The sequence below is a fragment of the Phascolarctos cinereus genome, unplaced genomic scaffold (genome assembly GCF_003287225.1).
Source record: "Phascolarctos cinereus isolate Bilbo 61053 unplaced genomic scaffold, phaCin_HiC Scaffold_726;HRSCAF=1367, whole genome shotgun sequence".
Taxonomy (NCBI): domain Eukaryota; kingdom Metazoa; phylum Chordata; class Mammalia; order Diprotodontia; family Phascolarctidae; genus Phascolarctos; species Phascolarctos cinereus.
The window spans coordinates 362603588-362624203 of NW_027556098.1; the positions used below are offsets into that span (position 1 = coordinate 362603588).

Below are 20616 nucleotides of genomic sequence, written 5' to 3' on the forward strand. Positions count from 1 at the left end.
GCTTTGTTTGCATGTTGTCTCCCCCTGTTATACCGAGAAATGAGCGAGTTGACAACCCAAGCTAATTTTAAATTGTGGACTTTATTAGCGCGCGGCTGCCAGGGATATTCACATCCAAATCAAGCAGCCCCCATCAGGGGTTGAGCTAGGGTTTATATAGGGAGTATACAGGACAGGGAGGGGGATGGATCTTTGAAGTCTGGCAAGAGGAAGAGGTTTTTTTGGGGGGGGGGCTGGTCAAGGGCACCCTTCTCCCTCTGTGTAGATATGATAATGCTCTGCAAACTTTCTCACAATGGAGGCTTCCAGAGATATGATCTGAGGGCTGTGGCCTGAGCAGCCAGATAAGGGTCTTGCTAAGGAATTTGGAGGTTTCCAGAGACATGATCTGAGGGCTGGAGCCTGAGCAGCCAGATAAGGGTCTTGCTAAGGAATTTGGAGGTTTCCAGAGACATGATCTGAGGGCTGGAGCCTGAGCAGCCAGATAAGGGTCTTGCTAAGGAATTTGGAGTTTTCCATGGCCTAAAGGGTTCTACTACCCAAATGGTAAAATAATGTTCTGCATTACACCCCATTAAAGTGTAAGTCCCTTGAAGGCAGGGACTGTCTTTCAAAAACTTGTTTCTGTACCCTTCACTTGGCACAGTGCCTGGCACATAGGCTTAGTACATGTTTATTGATTGATTTAAGGGCTCACTGTTTGCTAGGCTTTGTGCTAAGTTCAGGAGTACACAGAAAAGCTAAAAGTCAGCCATGCCCTTTAGGAGCTCATATTCTACTAGGGGAGGCAGCATGCAAACACCCAAGAGGGAGGCAGAATAAATGGAAGGTCGTCTCAGAGGAAAGGCCCGTAACTAGTGGTGGTAGTGGGGTCGGGCAGAGAACAAAAAATCAGTCATCAAATTTTAAGCACTTCCCAGGTATGGGGCATTTTGTTAGGCACAAGGATACAAAGCTCTGCAGGAAACAGTCTGAGGCATAGTAGTAGGTGGTAAGGAAAACTAGGAATACTCACAAGACCACTGGGAGGACAAAGCCATCTCTGCCTTGGAAATACACATGATCAAAGCAGAAGTTGAGACAATGAACTTAAGTAATCACACATTGTCCTAGAGGTCAAGGGATTCAATTCTTTGGAGGCAGCTAGGAGGCTGGTCCTGGAATCAGGAAGACCTGAGTTCCAATTCAGCCTCAGAAACTTGCTAGCTGGGTGATCTTGGGCAACTCACTTAACTTCTGCCTGCCTCAGTTTCCTCAGCTGTAAACAGGGGTAATAATAGCATCTGCCTTTTGAGGTTATTGTGAGGATCAGATGAGATAATATTTGTAAAGCACTCAGCATGTGGCACACAGTGGGTCGCTATAAATGCAAGCTACTGTTATTATTATCATAATCATTAATTTCAACACATCAGTCTAGACTCTGTTACTCCAAATAGGTCACGAGTTGTAGAAAACATTCTTGTGGAATCTCATTTTGTACTTTGTATGATTAATTAAAAAAAACATCTTGGAACAGTATGGTAAAAGCTCTGGCTTTTTGGAGTAAGAGGACCTGGATTAGAATCATAGCTCTGCTACTTATTGCCTTTATAACCTTGGCCAAACCACATCGTCTCTCCAGGCCTCAGTTTCCTTCTTTGTACAATGAGAGGGTTGGACTAGATGATCTTTAAGGTCTCTTCCAGCTCTAAATGTAATGATCCTGTCTGCTTGTTAGTAGCTTCGATGTTTGTGATCAGGGCCGTGCTCTTGTAGTGTCAGGTACAGGTTTGTGGGCTGTGGTGATGGGGGTCAGGGGTAGGAGAGATTGTGCTTTGGCAGGGGAAGCTGGCGTGGAGCCTTGCTTCTGTCTCTCTCTCCTCCTTAGTAGGATGCTTGGTGGGGCCTAGACCCACAATCAGACACTTGAGTCAGTGTTAGCACTGATCACATAGTCCTGGCAGGCACATTCACCCTATTCCAGCTGGGCCTTTGCTGGAGTAATGGCCTGCGGGGAGCCTTCAAACCAAACAATTGTTTGCAATGAGAGAGCTTCACTATTCAGCCCCTAATGAAATAATCTCCTTCCTGCCCCCATGAAAGCAGCCATTTTTTGTTTCCTCCCACCGCTTTTGAGAAAGGCCGTGTCTCATCAGCCAGTTTTCTGCTTATTCATAAATGCCTTAAGCGGAATCTTTGTAGAGGAAGTTGGCTGGAGCCAAAATACCACAGGCTGACCCAGGGACAAGGAGAGTTAAGGGTACATTCCTTCCCTCCCCCATCCATGTGCGTGATACTTAAATATGGGGACTCCCAGTGTATGACTTCCTAGCTGGTAGGTGATACAATCCAAAATCCACAAAAGAAAAACAAGCTGGTTTTTTGCTTTGTTTTTTTAGCAGATGCACTGTGTAGGAGACTTACACAGTGTTCAAAATTTATGTAACCTTTCAGTGGCTCCCTTTTGCTTTCTGACAAACTGAAACGCCTTAGCCTGCTACTGAGGGCTGTCTGTCTAGCCTTATTGTATACCACACTTCGTGGAGTTTAAATTCAAGCCCAGCTGGGACTGACTATGCTCCACTCGTTCTTGTCCTGTCCTTCCTCTCCTTTCTCCCATGCTCATAATGGACTCTTCTCCACCCCCTTCTACCCATCTCCCACTGGTGAAGTCTCTTCCTTCCAGGCCCAACTCCAGTTCCACTTCTTCCATCATAGCCTTTCCTGACACTCTTCTCCTTACAGGTGAAAGTGATCACTCCCTCTCAGATTTCTTTTGGTACTTTGCCTGGCTCTCCTTTGTCCCTATCACATTCTTCTTTATTTCATAACTATGTGTGTGTTGTTCCCCCTTCCATGTCATTCAACTGTAAGTTTATTGAGGTCAGGGACTGTAATTTTTCATCTTTATATTCTCAGTGCCTAGCATAGCACCTTTTGAATAGTAGATGCTTACATTTCAGTTCACAAGCAACAACGAGCAAAAACCCTCTGCTAGGCACTGGTAAGATTATAAAGATGAATAAGTAGTTCCCAGTCTAGTAGGAGAGATAGCATGTGTTCAAATAACTAGGATACAAGGGAGAATATGATAAGTTCTGTAAGAGGTACAAACACATTGCTTAGTGATTCTAATTGGGTAGAGGTCACTTCTGGCGGAGGGGATCTAGGGAAGTCTCCCTGGAAGGGGTGGCATTTGAGATGGTGTTTGGAGGATGGATAGGATTTCAACATGCAGTAGTCATGGCGGGGTAGGATGGGAGTGCATTCCAGGTGGCATGTACAGCAGTACTGAGGCCAGGAAACAGGGGTGCGCAAAGGAAAGGACGTTAGATCGTGAGATCATGGAGGGTCTTGAATGCCACCAAACTTTAATTTGTAGGCAGTCAAGAGCCATCGAAGGCCTTTGATGGGACGGATTTGATCATGCCTTTGGTAGGTTGCCTTCTTTAGAGGTGCTGGAAATCCAAATTAAGGTCCAGGTCTGGAAAAATACAGTCCTGAGCCTGAGGTCTCCTGGCCCATTAGTTTGCTGGGGTATTAACTCCTCCTTTGGGAAGCAAGTCAGAGGACTTTTGGATTTTGACTGCAAGGTTTTCATCTTTCTAAACCTTCCCTGTTCACTGAACCCCAGCCTAAGGTGCTGACTTCCCTTGATCTTTGGGATCCCATGGGTAAGGATGACTACTTGGGTTCAGAGCTCTGCTGTACTCCATTCTAATTACCTGATTTCCTTTTTTTCCCCCTGCCACTACCAGTTTCTTAATAGGGCAAAGAAAATCATACAGATTCAGAAATACTATATTATGATAACATTATTAGAAATGTATTTTCTCAATCTCAGACTGAATGACATCTAAGTTTCTCTTAACTTAAATGAAATTGCTCAGGCAGAACCTGCCTTAACTGCTAGTCCTCTTATGAAAACAGGTGAATTTGAAAGGAACACTGTTGCCTCAAAAAGCTGCCCTGGTCAAACCCAGTCTGGAGTTTTATCCAGTGCTCTGTGGCACACTTTAGAAGAGTCATTAAAAAAATGTCCAAAGGACAATAATGAAGATGGAGCAGGCCCCGGAGACCATGCCGTATAAGGGTTCCTTGAAAGAATTGGGATGTTTAAGCATTCCAGAAAGGAGATTTGGGAGGCAGAGGGGATAGAGGGTGAGACAGCCTTGCAGATACTCAAGGCCAGCTGTCATGTAGAAGAGGATTATCAGATTTGTTCTGTTCGGCTTCAGAAAGTAGAACTCAGAGAAGTATATTTATATATAATACACTTATATTACTCAGCATATACTTGTACATATACTTGTTCTCCCCACCACTTCCCCTTGAAATGCAAGCTTCTTTCTAGTAGGGATTATTTCATTCTTTATATATTTATCCCTGGTGCCTAGCTCTGTGGCTGCCACATAGTAGGCTCTTGATAAATGCTAGTTGATTGATTGAATGGAAAGCAGTTGCCAGGAAGAGAGATTTCAGCTTGATCAGAGAAAGTCTTCCAGACATGAGAGCTGTCCAGAAGTGGAAGGCACAGGGCCTGGCACATAGCAGACACTTACTAAGGTGCTAGTTGACTAGAAGAGGCTGCAGAAGGCATAGGGTCCTGGAGGTAATCATTGAGCTAGAGCTGGAAGGGTACGTCTAGGTCATCTTGTCCAGTTCCCCCCTTCCCCCATTTTATAGATGGGGAGCCCAAGGCCCAGCAAGGGGATATAATTTGCCTAAGGTGTTCAAGTGGATTACCTTGTCAGGGCTGTTGGAGAGGGCATTCTTGCTTGTATCTGGGTTAGACTAGGTAGTCTCCAGCGTCCCTTTCCATGTTTTAAGATCATGTGGCTGGCTCTTTATGGTTTAGACTGACCAAGAAGCAAACTGAGAATCTAGGGCTAGGAGTTTTCATCTTGATTGTGTTAAAACCTTGCCAAGGGAGTGTAGGACATGACATCTTCACCTTCTGAAAGGCGTGTTCTTCCTAAACTGCACCCCTCCCTTCCCAAGACTTCTAAGGAGAGAAACTGGGTAAAATAATACAAGGCCTACGATAGTAAATACTTACTTGTTGACTTGGTAATAGTACATATGGCCTTGTTACCAGAAATGCCTCCTAAGGGGATACTAATTAGCTTTCTCTTTTGGCAGAGAGAGGAGGGAGATACCCAAGTTACACTGTCTCATCTACTGGTAGCTCCCTTTGGACCTGTTTATATACAGGGGAAACAACATTCGTATTGAGCAGAGTTTACTGAAAGTAAATTGTCCCTCTCCCAACCATTCTAGGCTAGCTTAATGAATTTGTAGTTGTTCAGGTTTTTTTTGTTTTGTTTTGGGTTTTTTTTTTATTTAATAAATTCTAATTAAGTTGGCACTGTGACGGCAGAAACAAGCCAATAACATTAGACATTTAGAATTGAGTGATTTGGTACCTATTAAATGTTGACCAGATACACAGGAATGGCTGGAAATGAGATGGCTCTTAAGTGTGTGATGTCTCTCAGGAAAGTTATTGTTTCAAGTTAGGGAAGGAGCTATGTACAACTTTTCATTCCTTCCCCTATGGCTTTTGACTGCACTAAGCTTAAATTAGAAGGTTTATGTCCCTGAGCACATCATGAATGTATACCCTAGGACTCTTACTACTTCTTTCCCAGCTTATCCTCTCTAGAAGTTTTTTTCACTTTCCCATTTTTCAGTCCTTTTTTAATCCTGCCTCACTCTAGTGATAGTGAAGCCTGTTTGCTGGTCCTTAGATTGCTGTACTCTGCAAGGGTAGTAAGCTATGAAACCTCTTTATTCTCACTTTTTTCAGAGTTTGCACTGTACTTCATTGTACAGTGTGACTTGACTTATATATTTTATTTCTTGAAAACATTGCTGAAATAAGCATCACAGTTTATAAATTAGGTTTCACAGGTACTATGAGAGAAGTCTCTCATAGTACCTGTGCTTATGTGACCTGTGACCAGGGTCACACAGCTAGTGAGTGATATGTGTCTGAGGCTGCATTTGAACTCGTCCTCTCGACTCCAAGGCCGGAGCTCTATCCACTGTATCACCTAGCTGCTTCGTTATCTTTTCTTAGAATAGAAACCTGGTGGAAGAATAGTGTCTTGCTCATGGCTCTCTATTTCTACCTTATGTAATTAATATTTAACATAAGAACTGAGGGAGAAAATTTTATTTATTCTCTGAGGGTGTCCAGCAGTAGGTCCAGTGGGTAGAAGTTATAGGACCATAGATTTCAGGTCAACATGAAGAAGAACTTTCTTCTAATTAGTTCTGCACAATTGAAATCAGCTGCCCGGTGATGTCAGTGCAGCAGTAGTTGAAGAGTTCAAGCAGAGTTGGAGCCGCTGTAGAGATCATTCCTGTATTCCTGGGATTTCACAAGGAATCCTGTCAATTGGCAGAATCCCAGAATTGGAAGGGACTTGGGAAGCTCTTTAGTCTAACTTGTACCTGAGAAGGAATCCCTGCCTAATAAGCTAAACCCAAGGAGTGGTCAGCTAGTCTCCACTGGAAGACCCCTGAGAACCAATGCAATACTCACTAGCTCCCAAGGCAGCCTGTTCTCCATTTGGACAGCTTGAATTGTCGGAAAGACAGAAGGAAACACAGACAAGCAGGACAACTTTAAGTTACATGTCAAATTTATTATATACTTAAGAGGAAAAGCAAGCTGTTTATGATAGAGATTCACAGTCCTTATTTTCATAATCCTCTTTTGGTCTGCTTCATACATAGAAATGCTCATTTTATTTGGTATTTGTTAAATCCCAAATAAAGAAAATTTTTCCTTTTATTAGGTTGAATTTTCTCTCTGCTACTTTTTGCCCCTTCTCTCCAGTTTCTTCTAGGTCTGCCATCTAGGTTGAGACAGAACAGGTCTTTAAATATATGGATAGGCCCTTAAATACTTAAGGACAGTTTAGATTCTTTGAGTCTAAACTACTTTTGGCACTGAATTAGTTTGCTTTACTTTCCTAAGAATTTTTTAAATTTTTAAATTTTTAAATCTTAGCTGTTGTTTTATTTTATTTGTCTGTTGTACAGATTTGGGTGCAGTCTCATTTTAGTGACAGACAGAAATGAAAGCCTTGCAAGGTGGACAGAAATGGTCTTCTTGCAGAGTTCTCTGTGAGCGGATGGAGTATTGAGCAAGCTTGTCTTTTGACCTCATGGTTCCTTAAAATGTTTGCAGAAGTGCAAGGTTCTTGTTTACCATTGTTTTGGAATGGGAGAACTTAGTGAACCAGCCTTCCACACATGAGAAAATGCCTTCAGCCTCACTTACCAGAAGTACACATCCGCCTTTCCCAGAAGGCCCTGTTGTAGCTATATAGTCCAGTGCCCCCAGGGATGCTGAAAGGTTAGGAGGAAGAGGACTCTAACGTACTCACCATCCATCATGTTCTAGCTGCCCTTGCTTTGGCTTTTATGTTCCACAAGATGGCTAATGCCAGACTGAGCTTAAAATGAAACTCTGTGTGTGTGTGTGTGTGTGTGTGTGTGTGTGTGTGTGTGTGTGTGTGTTTGAACTTATCTTTCCTATTTTAGGCTCCTGAATGAACTGCTTCCTTATGGGGCCAGTCTGTTTTCAGTCTGATTTCAATATTGGTCAGCACCTTCTGGTTCGGTGTAAATCATTTATTATCCCATTTCTTCTCTTTGTTGAAGCATGGATTCTAAATGATCATCTATCAAATCTACAAAATTAGCTTTCTTTCCCACCATGTGCCTTTTTCTTCTCAAAGTTGTGTCGGGGGGGGGACGACGACACACAAAGGCTGAAGGAAGAATCATTTCAGTTATATTTTGGTTAGATTTTGCTACATATATTTCCAAGATGATAGAACACAGGGTCTGAGCATCTGAAGAACCCTTAGAGATTGGTACTTTAGTGTTTCCCAGCCCAAACTTTGGTTCAGACCAGTAAAAACGTTCAGTTATCTACTGTCGGATCACTTTGCCTTTGTAGCCTCAGCACTGCAGTTCTGGGGACAGGGACTGCAAAGCCTTAGAGGAGGGAGCTGGGAATAGAATGAGCAAGACTAGTTTTAAAAGGAGAAAGATAGTTTTACAAATATATGAGTCTTAAGGAGTGGGATCTAAGTTTGGCCACAAGAGATAAGAAGGTGCCTCCTTCCTCTTTGAAGGGGCAGGAGATGCTGGATATGGAACACTGAACAAAATATCTGACTTTTTTGATGTCAGTTTTTCTGCACTCTTCTTTATTCTTTACTATACGTGATTGGTCTCTGGGAGTAAGTTTGGAGAGATATGTTGGAAAATGTAGATGATGTAAAATCAAAAGGTAATTATTAAAAATTTAAAAAAGGGTTTAAAATATGGGGACTTTTGTTGTATTGTGGACCAATAAAAATTTGCCATAGATTTACAGCTAAGAAAAACACTAATCTAGTCAAACCCCTTATTATGCTGATGAGGCTCACAGAGGGTCTGCCACTAAGTAGCCATATGACCTTGAGCAAGTCCCTTTACGCTCTCTGGGCCTCAGTTTCCTTATTTGTAAAGTGAGGAAATCAAATATTTTTTTTTTGCACTTAATAGTATTTTCCCCCCAATTACGTGTAAAGATAGTTTTCAACGTTCATTTTTGTAAGATTTTGAGTTCCAAATTTTTCTCCCTCCTTCCCTTCCCCCCCTTCCCGCAACAGCAAGCTCTTCTGGGGTGTCTTAGAATTGCCTGTAGTAACCTCGAATTCAACTGATCAGAATGACTGTGCTTCTAGGAGAAACAGGAACATGATTACAAAACAAGCAAGCCAACCTTGATATGAGGGCCTAATGCTCAGCACAGCACCTGGTACATGGTGAGTGTGCCAGATACATGGCGTCAGAAGACTTGGGCTCAGCTTCCCTGGCCCTGACTACCATGTGACTGTGGCGAGTTGTGTAGCCTCTCTGGGCCTTATTCTCATCAAGTATGAAAGGAGGAGTTGGGCTACATGACCTCTAAGCTAACCCTTAAAGCCCTAAGTCTACAGTCCCATGATTTTCATTTTAAACATAATTGGAGGGGGAGGAGCTGTACCTTGTGCACTTTGCCGTGGTGTTAGCTGTGATTTTAAGCAGTGAAGATTGATGAAAAAGAGTAATGTTGTGGAAAAACATCAGGCTTAAAGCCGAAAGGCTTGGGCAGGGGAGGGGGAGTTCCAAACCTCAGCCTTGCCAGTTACTACATCTGTGACATTGAGCAAGTCACTTTCCTGCTTTGTGCCTCTGTGTCTTCATCTATAAAATGGGAGAGTGGGACTAAATTCTGTACTCGTCTCTAAGTCCTATCTATGACCCATCAGTGCCATGATATTCAAAATGAAGATTTCAGGGTCCTGCCGAAACCTCAGTCATCAGGAAGGAGTTAGTTACCTTTGTTTTACTAAGGCAAGAAATTGGATGAGTACATCTAAGAAAGATTTTCAACAATCTTTGCTGAAACATAAGGTCTTTTTGGTTGCTTCTATGTCAACCAAAGCAGCCCCTGAGCACTTCAGTTAGATGAGGTTTTACTGCAATGTTTTTCTTCCTCAAACTGTAGCTTATTTCTGTGAATGTTATTCATCTCAACAGTTCTGAGGCAAGGCAGGAGCGATAGAGACCATCTCCAATCAGATGGTTTGGGGCCCTAATGCCTGTTGATAAGGGGGAGACTCTTTCCCCTTAGAAACAACCCTATAAATCATTGTTATATTCCCAGTCTAGCCCACACAATAAACAGCTCAAATTTCAAATTTCTTCTCAGTTTGCAAAGTGCTTTTCTTAGGATAATTTTAGGAGTGTGCCAAGTACGTATGTAACATTATTTGATCCTCACAGTGAGCATGTATGGTCAGGAATGTAAATATCCCCATTTTATAGAGGAGGAAATGGGCCCAGAAAGGGTAAGTGAGTTGTCCAGGGTTTCACGAGTGGTAAGTGGCAGAGGGGATGGGGTATTCAAACCCCAGCCCATCAAATGCCAAATCCAGAGCTCCTGCCACTCTTGTTACTACTATAGAGAGGAGAAAAGGAGCAAAAGTTAGTATTTTTCTGTGTCTGTTTCTTGTGAATTTATAACTTTTAAGAGAGATAGGTAGGTCTTGGATATAAGGTCACACCAGGACTTCAAGTGATTTGAGTGTTGTTTTGTAATGTGCTCAATTTGTGAAGCAAAAGGACAGAATAGATCTGACATGAGGGTGGTGCAGAAGCATATTCAACTCTCTGTTACCTTTGCAGAGTCCTGCCCCCTCTTTGGATCTCAGCATATCCTCGTCCCTAAAACAAGGAGGTTGAACTCAGCAAGCTTGAAGGTTCCTTCCAAATCTGGATGTTCTGTGATTCTATTACCCAGACTATGACCCGAGATCCCCTGAACCTCACTGAGATCCCCTAATTCTGGTTGCTCTCATGGCATCACTGAGGTTGCGAGCGGCAGCAGCAGGGGAGGATATTACAGAGGCCATTTGTGTGAATTGCTTAGAACTGTGTGTTCAGAAATAAGTTTTCTTTTCTCTTTTTGTAAAATGGGGTGACAGAGGCACAGGGCCATGAAATTACTGAAGATTTAGTCAGGCAGTGTAAATGTGGGGCAGAATTATAGGGCTCCCTGTTCCCTGACAGGTGCTCTTCCACGTATTTGCATTCTTGTGCTACTCTTGGTTAGCCACGTCCCTAAATTAAGTGTCCTTTATTGTATGATGCTGATTGATGTCATTTAATGGAGTGTAAGCTCACTCTATTACCTGCTGCCATTGTATGAATTTTAAATTGTCTGTTGTCTTGCTGTGCAGGGCCTTGATCTCTGCAGCATGGTGGTGCAGTTGGGTCAGTGATTAGTGAGCTGGGTCTGGAATGAGGAAGAGGAGACCTCAGATACTGTGTTGCCCCAGGCAAGTGGCTTAACTTCTGTCTCAGTTTCCTCATCTTTAAAATAGGGATAATAATAGCCCCTACTTTCCAAGGTTTTGGGAGGACCAAATGAGATGATATTTGTAAAGCACTTAACATAATGCCTAGCACATAGTAGGCTTTTAATAAATGCTTATTTCCTTCCTCATGCATAATATTTTTTTTATGTAGTTCATCTCTCCTTTTTTCTTCTGTCGTAAAAGTGTTCCCTGTTCAACTCTTCCCACCTCTTCGGCAGCTGTTTCCTCCTTTGTGTGTCATTATTTCTACTTGTCATTGGGTTGCATTATCCTTCATTACATACCTTCCCCTTGTCAGATGCACGAAATTAGTAGACCTTGTAGCAGCTGCAGAACCCACACTCTTCTTTCTTCGGACCTTAGGAAGTCACCTCACATCCTAGACTTTCTTGGGTTGTGTGAATGGCAGTGTTTAGAGGAGGGCACTGCGGCTAAGTGAGTATGTAATGGGGGGCTGTAAAGAATACTTTCCAGAAGAAAGCAAGCTGCTTAAAATCCGTGTTTTCCTGTGAACCTTCTAAGGCAAGCTTCCGTCCAGTGTTCTTCTATTCTTCAGGACCAAGACTAAATCCTTTCTCAAGAGGGACTAAATTGGCTTATCTCTGAGAGAGTTTTGGACATTTTTACTTCCATCTCTCTCTACCTGTTTCCCTTATCTCAGAAAATGACAGTTGTAAGTAAAAGGGGAAAGTTTGAGAGCCACATTGGCAGCTAGCAGGATTTAGAAAGAAGCTTATAGCAGATGCTCTTTGCTTAATGGGAGAAACTGAATCAAAACTCCTTGAGTCTGTTTGAGCTTCTCTAGGTACACTCAGCCATGATGCTTTAGGGCAGTGCAACCTGCCCACGTGGCCTCTTAGCTTTATCCAGTCATATCCCACCCCATCTGCCCACTCTTCTGCTTAGGTGAAGAAAACACAGATATATATCTCTGTTCAGGACATAGACTGTTGGAGTTGGAAGTGACATCAGAGGACATTCAGTCAATCCTCCTGCCCCTTGCACAAATCACCTCAACTACGTTCCTAAGAAATAGTGTCATTCAGCCTCTGCTTGAGCACTTTTAGTCATGGTGAGCTCACTATCTCCCAAGGTAGTTTATTCCATTTTCAGACTGCTATAATTTTTGGTAAATTCAAAATCTAGAGTTCTCTTGAATGAGTATTTCCTCTTCCATATGACAGCCCTTCAGCTGTTTCAAGACAGCCATCATATACCTCATCCCAAGTCTTTCCTCCAATTCCTTCACTTGTTCCTAATGTATTTTCAACCCATTATTATCCTGAATGAATATGTTGTAGATACTTCTCCCAAAATCTTTGATATATTAGGATAAAGTCCTAGCAGTAGAGTCCCTGGGTTTACAGCTCTGATCAGTTTTGTGATTCTTAGGTTTGTTGCCATGTTACTCTCTAAAGTGTTTGCATCAGTCTGCAGTCCCACCAGCAGTGTATTAGAATCTATTTCCTCACAGTCCTCCAGCAGTCAGCTGCCAGGCCCCATTTGAAAACCTTTGTGGCTTGGGTTGGATCTGCCGGAAATTGCTTTCTGCTGGCATAGCCTGAGAAGCCAGAGTCACCTCCAAGGCGTGACAAAACAGCAGAAGAAGGCTTTCCTGGAAGGTCCTGAACATATTAATAATGCTTGTTGAATGAATGAGTAGCAAACCTTGTGTGTGTGTGGTACTACCCTAAAGGAAACTTGAGTCATTAGCTATAGTCTGCCACTGCTCCAAATGGTATAAAGTCATGCAGGTGAACACTAGTTTGGGGGAAAGGTTTTTGTGGTTTCTCATGGAGACATTATTGGTATTTCTGGGCTGGGGCCCTGTGTTATGGCATCCAAGTGCTGTTTCTTAGAAGGTACAAAAAGACCATGGTCACCCTGGGGTGTCATGTAGAGAATTGATGAGGTTTTAACAGTGGGTTAAATGATGAGCAGATAGCCTCCTTCTTGGTGTAGGTTGGGAAGTAGCAGGGAGTCCACCATAACTGACGCACACTTCATGTTTTTACGGCTAGTTTTGCTCTTAGCATGATGGTAGTAATTAGCTAGCCATATATACTCAAGGAGTCAATGCTGCTGACTTTTTTTGTGAAATGTGATCTTTTTACTGTTCTTGAAACCTAAATTTACAGCTCCTAAGTGAGAATAGCAGTGTGAAAATAGCACATAGTTCTCCAGGAATCCTTCTTTCCTCAAACCCAGGCACTGGCTTGTCCATGACCTTGTGTGCCTGACTCTCCGCGCTAATGTTGTAATTTGGAGCACGTGAGCCGTTGAGAAAGTTTTTATGGACTCGCTCCCGAGGAGTTGGGCATTTTGGAAAAGCCATATATATGTGTCCGTAGACAGATTTGAAATATGACTGTTATTCGGTGACATGAAGGTATGGGAGGTTTTGTGGTACAGCAGAGACTGAACTTGGAATGAAATGGGTCTTTGAGTCCCCACTTCTTATCTATGAGGATCGTGGAGGTCACCTGCTCTGACTTTGACAGAGAAGCTGAGTCTCTGGAGGTAAAGGACCTTGCCCAAAGTAACACACAGCTAATAAGCAGCAGAGCCTACATTTGAAATTGGTCTCCTGATTTCCCCTCACCTAGCTGGGACTCAGTGTCTTAGGGGACAGGGTTGCCCTGTGTGGTTTTTGAATCTCTTTCCAGCTCTGACACCCTGTGGTTTTGTATTGGGTTAAGACTTCAGGTAGAATGAGTCCCAGCTAGCGATTGTAAGGAGGACTTGAGGGCTCTGTTTTTGGGACATCTGGTTCTATATCAGCCTAGCACCTAAGTACTATTTCTATAAAGGAGATTCTCATTTATTATTGCTTTGAGTTTCTGAGATCTAATGCCCACTTTTCTCGGTATTATTTGCCTCCTTCAGAATTTCTGTTAAACACTGCTTTTTCATAATCTAGTATCTCAAACCTGCAGAGTTTCACTATTGCTGTTTCAAGTACAAAACCAATTTGCTTTGAGGAGATAGTGTCAGGCATTGGATTGTGGGAAATAACTCAGTCTCTTCTTCCTCTTGCTCACTCCCTTGTTCTTCCTCAATATAACACCATCTGTCTGTTACCCACGTTACATTTGTGGAGTGTGGCAAAGAGGGAAATTAATATGTGCATTGCCTGTAAGTTCTGTGGCAGATGTCTACAATCTTAAACCACTTCTTTCTCTCTGTGACTTCCAAAGAAGAGATGGCTAGTAATTCAGAGCATTTAAGAGAGATCACTCTAATCCATTGCAAGAGGATGGAGGAAATGATTCTGTTACAGGTCTTTGTGTTCAGCATGGGTCTGAGAATTTCATTGTGTTCAAGGAGTATTGTGAATTATTTGGCAGCCTGTGGCTTAGCCAAGCAGAGACATCAACCCAAGTGGAAAGCAGCCTATTGCGTGTAGTCCTGTGATGTGTTTTATAGACCTTGTTGGGGGAGGAGGGTGATACTGTAAACAGAAGCCTGGGCTTCGCCTCTACAGATCTCTTATTGTTCAGTTGTGTCGGTTGTGTCTGACTCTTGGTGACCCCATTTGGGCTTTTCTTGGTAAAGATATTGGAGCGGTTCACCATTTCCTTCTCCAGCTCATTTTACAGATGAGGAAACTGAGGCAAACAGGGTGAAGTGATTTGCCCAGGGTCACACAGCTAGGAAGTGCCTGAGGCCAGATTCGAACTCAGGAAGATGAGTATGCCTGACTCCAGGTCCAGCATTCTATCCGCTGTGTCACCTAGCTGCCACCACATGTCTCTTACTGGTAGGAAAACTGAGATCCGGGAACAGTTGTAAAGCCCCTTAACCAGATAGCAGCTACCAGACTCAAAAATAATAGGAGGTTGAGAGGAAGTTTACACTGCTTTGCTGTCCCTCTCTTGGGCTTTTGTCTTCTCATTTAATTAAAGGAATACAGTTATACAGCCTATGGGTTTGGGTTCTGATGTTGTCAAATAACAGGAAAAGAAAGCCTCTTGGTGCTCCCCAGTAGTCTGAAGGAACTAATAAAAGTTCTACACCATTGAGCTTCTCTGGTCTCTATTCTAGTGGAAACATAGAAGTTTTATGGCATTCTTCTCCTTTGGAAGCCCCTCTATGGACAGAGTCTTGGCCAGCATAATAAATAACCAGCCCTTTCCCTGACCCTCCTCATAGGACCACGATGGGCCTCCTGGAACATTGGTGTATTCATCTGTATCCGATGTGCAGGAATTCACAGGAACCTCGGTGTGCACATTTCCAGGGTGAAGTCAGTCAACCTAGACCAGTGGACACAAGAGCAGATTCAGGTAATGGACACAGCCCAGTTAGCACAGAGCCACAGACATGACTGCTGGTAAGCGTTCCCTTCCGGAGAGGGTGGGTCACCAAAGATGGTAGGTGAGCGAGCACGAGGGCCACAGAACAGCCCTTCATTTAACAGTAAACAAAATAAGTTGTAAATTGATGGTTGTCAGGAATTACTGTGGCCAAATAATATGTCATCTGGCGATGTGACTTTCCAAGCTCAGTGGATATGATCTCTTGCTCAGAAGCCTTTCCGGCTTGTCAGCAGAGCTTGTGCTTCGTCTTCAGAAGCCCAAGGTTCTTCCACACCGCAATGAGGAATTCGTTGGAAAAGGACACTAGTGGAGGAAGAGAAAAAGCGAACATATTTTTTAAACTGCCTTTAGGTCCAAACAGACAGTATTGTTTTATCGAGGGGTTGTGATCTTGGTTGGTGGAGGGAATATTCACATGGATAAAATTACAGATCACTGATATATTGACATGATGACAATCAAAATGTCTTTAACAAGCAGTATGACCAATGGGAAGCATGGTGTTTTTGATAGAGCGGATTTGGAGTTAGGAGACATATATCCAGATGCTTCACTTGGAACATTAGACAAGCCTTTCTCCTCTCTGGGTCTCAGTTTTCTCTTCTGTAAAATGAGGATCTTGAATTAGATTGTCTCTAAGGTCCCTTTTGGTTCTAAAGGCCTTTGACTCCCTTTGACCTTTATCCTCAGTCTCTTTGGGATAATTTGGGCAACCGAATCAGTAGCAATGCTAGGGGCCACATTTTATACTTTGTCTGGCTTTCTCTACAAAGGTGTGGATAAACAGTATGTTTTTGTGACCATTCCATACTTATGTAAAGCTTCATGCATTTACAAAGACCACTTCAGTCATGCACGTGCCCGTTTTTTTCCCTGCAGACCGCCTGCTAGGGCTCCTCTTCCCGAGAAATGATCCAGAACCCAAGAGTGACAGTATGCTTTGCCTGGGCTCATGCTGCACTGCAGCCACAGAGCTGGGGTTTTGACAAACTTCCCTCAACACTCTTTTACCAGAAGTGTGTGAGACTGTTTTCCATCTCCTTTTTTTTTTTTTTGGTCTGGCTGAAGTGTCAGTACCGTGGTACCAAAGGGATGGTTTTTTCAGGCTAAGTGTCCCTGTAGACTATTACAGATATAGAATGCCAGGCTCACCCTTTCCTAGGGACACTCCAAAGCCTTGGGGATAGCTGCTCTTTTAACTGGCCTTATCAATGAGATAGAAATCCAAAGCAGAGGAGACAGGTCTTCAGTGGGACCTATTAAGTATCATCCCATCTGAGGAATGTTAGGTTTCAGTGCTCTCTTTGAATTTCAGTGCATGCAAGAGATGGGGAATGGGAAGGCCAACCGACTGTATGAGGCCTACCTACCTGAAAATTTCCGGCGACCTCAGACAGACCCGTATCCTTTCTGACCTGTGACACCGTGCACCATGGAGGCTGGTGATTCAGCATTGCTGCGTAGGACCTGACAACTGATCTTGAGTTTGTGGCAGCTATGTGGGGACCATTCAAGGCAATTGAACTCCCCACAGACCTCTCTGCCTGTCATCAGAAGTTTCACGTGTCATGTTACTAAGGGAAGAACTCTGCCCAGAGGTTCACCTTTAAGCCAAATTATTCTAGTCAGAATTGTTAGTGGGTGCTGTGTGAATTCTCTCACATGGCATCATCCCTGACCATTGATAAATCTGTGAAACCATGGAAAGAGAAATTAGTTTGCTCTTCTCTTTTTACCCATACAGTCCAAAATGCTTTCATATGCAATCGTTTCAACTCATCACTTCTACCCTATCTGTGAGAGAATTAGAGCTGTTGAATAGTTTGCTTGTGTAGGGGGAGAGGGGAGCAGGGAACACTGAGTATTGTAAAATAGGGCATATGCTGTGCTTACCACCTGCCTTTAAAGAATGTACTTTAGAAGATTTTCCTTTTCTTTGTGTGGGGGAACCCTCCACCAACTCAGATCCCACCTCTGTTCTGCCTTGGTTTTGTAAGTTGGTATGATGGAGAAAATGCAGTGCCTGTTGTCCACCCCTCTGGTGATGGCTCTCTCTCTGGCTGGCTAGGCCATTCTTCAGAATACAGGCCCCGAATTCATGAGTGACCCTACACTCAAAGCTTTTTTGATGTAGTTAGGGCCTGCCAGAGACTGTGCTCCAGTGGCCCTGCCTTCAAGAGGTTTCACATGATGAAGCATCAGACTGGGACCCTAATGGAGGCAAACTTCCATGGCAGACTGTTCACTTTAGCTATTCAAAAGGATCATGGAAAATGAGATGCCAATAAGCTTGAATGAGCTGTGATTACAGGATGGGAGGTTTGTTCCCAGAAACTGGGCATGAGATGCCACAAGGAAATGTGGGGAGACCAGGTGGAGAGAAATGGGCCTCCTTCCACTGAGAATGAGGTGGGAATGAGCACTTACTGGGAAAAGGAAAAACAAGAAAGCAGCAAGTTGATATCCTTTGTTTTTACATCTCCTACCTTTCTCAGATCTAGTAGTCTTTTTAAATTAGCATTCACCATCCTTGTTTACTTCATCCTTAATCAGCTGCTTGCAGAGCTGTAGAAGGATTTATCAGAGATAAATACGAGAAGAAGAAGTACATGGACCGAAGCCTGGACATCAATGCCTTTAGGGTTAGTTTTATGTCTTTTTTGTAAATGAGGTCGACCCAAAAAAAGGATCTGGAAATTACCCTGCAAGAGACTCACAAACCACCAGTAAACAGCCCTTTAAGTATGTCAGAAGGAGGAAGGAAGTTAAGTAGAGAAATGTGGGGCCACTTGGTGATTTGGGTGCAAGGATCATCTTCCGGAATTAGAAAGAGACTGAATTCTTTGGCTTGGTTTATACCAAGGATGATGATAGGGGAATTCCCACTCTTACATTGACCCCCTTGGACCTTGGCAGGTACAAATGACTAAATCACAGAATGGTAAAGACATAGATAAGTTGTTCTTCAAATTAACAAGGCAAGTCAACAAGCACCTGCCATGTACCAAGGGTATAAAGAAAGGTAGAAAAGAAATCTGTCCTCAGATTTAATAGGAAAGACAATTGTGTGCAGACAAGACATATATAGGATAATGAAGATAATCAGTGGCAGGAAGGCACCAGTGTTGAGAGTGAGCAGGAAGGGTTTCTTTTAGAAGGCAGGGCTTTAGCTGAGACTTGAAGTAAGCCAGGAGATAGAGATGTGAAGAGAGAGAGAGAGTTCCAGGCATGGAGGGCAGCCAGTGAAAATGCCCAGTTAGGAGGGGGAGTGTTTTGTTCAAAGAACAGCAGGGAGGTTCAAGCAAGCAGATCCTTACACTGAGTCAGTGAAATGGATCTAGATAAACTGCCAAGAAGGGATGGTAAACAAAAGAATTTTGTTCACCTGTTGGCCTAAGTGTGAACCTGTTATTACAAATGGCCATTATGCCATTGGACTGATGAGTGCCAAAATTTCCCCTGTGGCAGGGGAGGGTTCCAAAGGGAGAATTGGGAACTACTAGATAATGTCTGATTTCCAAATCCAGGAGTCTTGTAGGGTCTGTAGTAAACATTAAGGATCACTGAATACTTAAAGAGAGCCTATTGGTGGGATGGTTTCATTAAGGGCAAAATCTGCCTTAAGTAATCATTTAGAATTTTTGAGAGGATAAATATGTGCTGAAGGGAAGTACCTGATATCATACATATTTAAACTTTTTTTTAAAAAAGCCTTTGGCAAGGTTACATATTTTAAAGACTGTCTTTTTGAAAATCAAGTCCTTGTGAACATAGAGTTGCCCTTTACATATACAGACCTGACTCAGAAACAGGATGCCAGACATAGTGATAGATGGAAGCTTCTGTAGATTGAGAAATGGAAAGAATGGGGTTCTTCAGAGACCAAAACAAGGACCAGTCTTACACAGACTAACAGCTAAACGTAATCAAGGAATTGTGTAAGGTGACAAAAATGAAAAACTACACAGTGCCTGCCCTCAAGGAGCTCACATTCTAGTGGGAGGCACATGACCTGCAGAGTAATCAATACAACATAAAGAAAAATGTGTGAGGAGCAAAAGAGCCAGGCAAAGTGTTCTGAGAAATTTGGGAAAGATCCCTTTCCCTTGAAGGGGAACAGGGAATGCTTCATGGAGGAAGTAGCAGCACAGAAGTTGGTGTTTGAAGAAGAGAAGAACCATAACCAGCTAGAGGGGGACGGCGTATCATGGGGCTGCTTCACATTCAGTCCAGTGCAGTTCAAGAAACTGCATGTGCAGAGGTGTAGACATAGGAAGGGACAGGACAAGAATGGGGGAAGGGGGAGGGGAAGAGTCTATTTTCCCTAAACTGTATAAAGCAGAGCCATGAAAGATAGAGGCTAAGTAGGTTCATTGGAACCAAATTGTTTTTACAATTGAATGCCAGGGTCAGGAATTTAAACTTTCCTTTCTTATTTATTTATTTATTTATTTATTTATTTTTTTTTTTTTTTTGGTGAGGCAGTTGGAGTTAAGTGACTTGCCCAGGGTCACACAGCTAGTAAGTGTTATATGTCTGAGACTGGATTTGAACTCATGTCCTCCTGACTCCAAGGCCAGAGCTCTATCCACTGCGCCCCAAATTTAAGCTTTTATAGGGAAAGGGACTGAATCTGATTTCATTGGTCTAGAGAACTTTCGTGTGAGAAAACCTAATTTGCTAATAAAGGTGGGCATCTTCTTTGAAGCTTGCCGAGAATTATCTGGGGCATTAAGAGGTGTAGTTACTTGCCCACTGTGTTCCAGAGATGGGGCTCGAACCCAGTTCTTCCTGGCTTCAGGGTCAGCTTTATATACACTGTGCCATGCTGCTTCTCATGGTAAACTTTTATAGTCTTCCTAAGAGATCTGCGGGAGGGAATAGACAGTTAATCCAGGCTATGAATGATACTGATTCCTGTCAGGTAGTGAAAAGGTCAGTCAGTGAGAGTGTGAGATTCTGGAAGATCTTGCTAGGCTGGGTTGAATGGGGAGTGTAGTAATAGGTGAGTTTCAGTGTAGGCGATGTTTCAGGGGAAAGAACCAAAGCTCAGTCGTAGATTGATGTGCTCAGAGCCATCAGTAGTGCTCTGACCGTCAGAGCACGTTGTTGCTTGAAGATATCCGCCTATTCTTCTATGACAATACAGCCATCATTAAGAAGGGAGTAAAACAGATGGTTCTACCCATTGTGAATCAGAATGCAATTAGATATGAGCTAGGTGAACCTGGAAAAGAGAAACAGTAAATAGAACCTCTTAGCTTACATTTTTACCAAACTATATGTGTCTACATCTGGAATAATGTCCTTTCTTTCTGGTCACTATACAACAGTGCCATAGAACTAAAAGATCACTGGCTTTTGAAATCCAAAAGATCTGGGCT

General features: G+C 43.0%; 1 protein-coding gene across 2 annotated transcripts in view; it reads left to right on the top strand.

Moving 5' to 3' along the window:
* The window catches only part of SMAP2 (small ArfGAP2), a 57213-nt gene that overhangs the window by 22637 nt on the left and 13960 nt on the right, over positions 1 to 20616 (top strand). For both annotated transcript variants that reach the window (XM_020983559.2, XM_020983561.2), the window contains exons 2-4: positions 15066 to 15199; positions 16548 to 16633; positions 17796 to 17874. In XM_020983559.2, the coding sequence (XP_020839218.1) occupies positions 15066 to 15199; positions 16548 to 16633; positions 17796 to 17874 (299 nt within the window). The remainder of the gene's footprint in view (positions 1 to 15065; positions 15200 to 16547; positions 16634 to 17795; positions 17875 to 20616) is intronic.